This window comes from Drepanopeziza brunnea, assembly GCF_022702325.1.
Source record: "Drepanopeziza brunnea f. sp. 'multigermtubi' strain 214-2 chromosome Unknown ctg3, whole genome shotgun sequence".
NCBI classification, from domain to species: Eukaryota; Fungi; Ascomycota; class Leotiomycetes; order Helotiales; family Drepanopezizaceae; genus Drepanopeziza; species Drepanopeziza brunnea.
This window is the reverse complement of record NW_027094066.1, coordinates 3,275,918-3,279,666: the sequence shown is the minus strand read 5'-3', so window position 1 is coordinate 3,279,666 and position 3,749 is coordinate 3,275,918. Positions and strand designations below refer to the sequence as shown.

Sequence of the window (3,749 nt, the reverse complement as noted above, 5' to 3'; positions counted from 1 at the left end):
ATTATTATCGTCATTATAACAGGCTGGAAAAATCCCGGAGTTTACTCTTCTGCAGCAGTGTATATTTCAATTTCAATTTTTTTTTTCTTTCTGAGATACGCATCAATTATTGTTTTTCAGTTGTACTCATCCAAGCTCCTCGATTCTCGATTCTCTGTACAAAAAGTCCCCAGCCTCAAGGAGACTGATCCCGCCGATCTCTAATATCTCACATACCACACATATCATTCTCCAAAGATGCCCAGCTCCTACGTCTCGCAATGGGAAAGCACCGACCCAGAACCCCTCACCCGAGACTCGCTGCTGGGCGTCCTGGATGGAAAGATAGGATGCATCCGAGAACCCAACTTCGTTCCTCCCGATATCGTCGCAAGAGTCGAGGAGGAGCTGTCGCCGAAACTCTCTCCCTATCACGACATCCCCGGGCCCACTCTGCACCGCGTCGGCGTCGCCCAGTTTGAATTCCAGGCCATTTCCGACGAGCAGCTCGAGGAGAGATCGGGCACTGGTGAAGGTTTGATTCCGGCCTCTTTCTACCCCCCGTCGGATGATATATAATATATCCCTCTGGTGCATGCTGACAAAAGTCGGGTTAGAGAAGCTTCAGTACTTTGCAGTGGCAAAGTCGCATGCGAACCTGCATGAAGATCTGGAGCAGAAGATCGGGCTGAATATTTGGAAGGCGGTGATTGATAAGATCGCCGCGCTGCTACCCGACTATGAGGTTGCGGTTGCGGAAGAGGAACCGGGCCAGAAGTACTTTTCGGGCATCTTTCGTGCTATCAATAACTCCACCCCGATTCACTGCGACTGTGAGATCACGAGTTTTTTTTTTTTTTTTTTTTTTTTTTCCAGCTGTGATCCCCGGGAAACATTCCGGTTGGCTTGAAAGAGCAACCTGATGATATATGTGATAACGACTGCCGCCGCGAATCTTCGCGACCCGAGCCGATGGGAGGATCACGTCCAACCCTGATTTATAGATGCATTGAACAATACACCTACTGATCCGCTCCAGGGTCGCCATACGATTCCCGAACCGAAGACTGGCTCATCAACCAGGTGACCAAGCAAGCCGTCTTCAACATATACTTCACCGAGCCCCAAGGCGGCAAAACCGAAGTCCACGACTGCCAATGGACAGACGACGCATTGGACTGGCGAGATTTCTCGTCCTACGGCTACTCCGCGGACCTGGTGAAGGGGCGGAAGAAGGTCACCATCCAGCCTAAGCCGGCCGACCTCTGCATATTCAACTCGCGGAACATGCACCAGGTGTTCCCGGTCGAGCCGGGAGCAGATGGGAAGCAGCGGCCGCGATTGACGCTGAGCAGTTTCATGGGTGTGCTTCCGGCGAGGAGCGCGGCGGAGCGACCGCGCTTGATCTTATGGTCGTAGATCTGTAGGGACGGAAGGGTGTATATAGAATTCCTCGGCTCAGCTCGGCTCGGCTAGGCTTTGGGTGCAAAGGTGCAAAAAGGCGCTCGATCAACCGGATTGTTGCGCAAATGAATGAATAAATGAATGTTCAGACTACACTACTCTTGCGCCGAATGCGAACAACAACCCTTTCACAAGGGCCATGTCGTCTTCCCGCATGCCGAGCAAGACGTCTAGACCAGCATCTCTGTCTTTGGTAGCAAGCACGGCAGAGGAACCATCCCACTGTCCTTTCAGAGGTATCCTCAGCGCGTCTACTATTCCTCCTGTCCACCATTCCTGCTCGAAGACGGGGAAGTCGGCACCGCTAGTGATAAAGAAATCCGTACCCTGGTAGAAATCCGAGAATGCCGGCTGCAGCCTGGATGCATCTCGCTGCGCCGCAGCAGCAGCTATCGTAGCAACTAGAGAGCCGTGTGTTACGGCCGTGATCGCTGCGCGAGACTGCGAGGCCAGAGATGGCAAGCCGAGCCGCTCTGCCAAGAGCGTGGTATCCTGTAAAGAGTCGCTGGGTATCTCTCCTACTGGGAGACGCATTGGGTGTGAGAACGCGGCGTAGAGAGTTGCGTTTCCGGCATACGCGGGTGCGTCCGGGATGCGGCCTCTTGCGTTCACGGCGATTCCCAGCACGGATGGGAGGGTTCGGTGGTCAGTTGACTCCCGAGTGAAGCGAGCAGCACGGGCGTACGAGACGGCGCCGTAGAGAAGAGAGGTGAGGGCGTCCTGCGTGCTGATGACTCGAGAATCAATCGTACAGAGTCCCTTCAGGGTCTTGAGCGCGTCGGGTGAGAACTTGAAGGTGTGATGGATCATCGATGCGTACTCCCTCGTTGGTGTTGCATCGGGCTTTGGAGTGGGATCAACGACCTCAAAACCGATGTTCGTAGCATCGTCGAATTCATCTGTTGCTTGTGGCAACAGTGATCGATCAGTCGAGGGAGCTCGGTTCAATTCCGGACTTGCGATGGGACTTGAGCTTTCCAAACAGTTCCTGGCCAAGAGTTTGACGATGAGGCCTAATCCCGCTCCGTCGGTCACAGCGTGGTGACACTTGATGCAAAGTAGCAGACCCCCTCGGATGAAGGTTGCCATCATTTCGAACACTGGTTTCGAGTCTATATCAGGCGGCGTCAAGATTTCATCTGGTAGTAAGGACACGGGAAACTCGGCCCTCTCGAGGATATCGTAGGTTGGAAAGAATTCTTCTCGATGCTGGACTCGCGGGCCAAACTTGGATGTTTTCCTCGGGACATGGACTTCCAATCGACTCGGATCTGAAGGCTTTGGTACGACGGCCCCTCGAAGTATCGGCAGAGCTTCTAGGGTTGACTCGATCCCAGTTTGTAGAGTTTCGATAATGGTGTCTTTCGACGGAGAAGCCTGCGACAATCGGAAGCATAACAGCCATCTGATATAGAGTCGTGGCATGATTTGATCGAGCTCAGACAGCTCAATAATGGTACGCTCGTCCATCCTAGCGATGAAAGTTTTGGTGGAAATATTGGCCGCGGTTGACGATTTGAGTAGAGACAATCTCGAGGCTCGAAAACAGGTCGCGGGGTTTGGTCATGCGTTTAGCGTCCGATTACGAGTTTTACGAGAGTCCCCTAGACAAATACTCACTCAATTAACACCAACATCACATATACCTTACCTTGCCTCAACTCCCACTATCACCCTCTCCATCATCCCATACTTTATGTAACAGCTCACAGCGCTTACAAAAAAGTTAGGTGTCCCCTCCGTCCGTAAACGCAAGTCTCGCTACAGTAAACGAGAACATGTCCATCTTGCTAATAAATAATAAGCGAACCAGGTCAATCGATAATAGGAGAAACCGACACCAATAGGAAACGTCAGGCTCAGACATAGAATAGATAAATGAACTAAATACTCCAGAGTATTTAATTAAGTCTAACATAGCGCATTCCCGTACCTATCTAAGCAATCGATCGGCAGGCGATCATAATACTTCTCACAGCCTACTTCATTCTGTGCTAAGTACTCTGGGCTGTTCTCCAACAAGAGCACCCACTCACTGTACTCGCACGCAACCGAGGCTCTTAGTACATGAGACAAAAATGACGGTGCTCCGTAAAGTCGCGATTCCATAACGGTAATCATGATTGAGTGAGAAGACAATATCCAGGCTGATGTCGATCGAGTCGAGCCAGACCCATGCATCTTCAATGCCCCAACATTTTTGCTACATGACTAGTAGCAGTGAGTGTGCACGAGGAGGCCGGATCTTGACGAATCCCAAGATCCAGCTTTCGCACGTTCGAATCGAACTGCACCCGCCGCCTACA

The 3,749-nt window shown here is 51.7% G+C and overlaps 2 protein-coding genes across 2 annotated transcripts; one reads left to right on the top strand and one right to left on the bottom strand.

Moving 5' to 3' along the window:
• Window positions 1-237: 237 nt before the first annotated feature.
• Window positions 238-1,398, top strand: L3040_002830 (uncharacterized protein; the record flags this gene model as incomplete). The annotated part of the gene is made up of 3 exons (XM_007294782.1): window positions 238-514; window positions 597-812; window positions 1,019-1,398. 3 exons carry the CDS (start codon window positions 238-240, stop codon window positions 1,396-1,398), a joined length of 873 nt encoding a protein of 290 aa, XP_007294844.1.
• A 135-nt stretch (window positions 1,399-1,533) lies between these two features.
• On the bottom strand, window positions 1,534-2,913 carry L3040_002829 (uncharacterized protein; the record flags this gene model as incomplete). Its single annotated transcript, XM_007294783.1, has 1 exon — window positions 1,534-2,913. The coding sequence occupies one exon, from the start codon at window positions 2,911-2,913 to the stop codon at window positions 1,534-1,536; it is 1,380 nt and encodes a 459-aa protein (XP_007294845.1).
• Window positions 2,914-3,749: the final 836 nt, after the last annotated feature.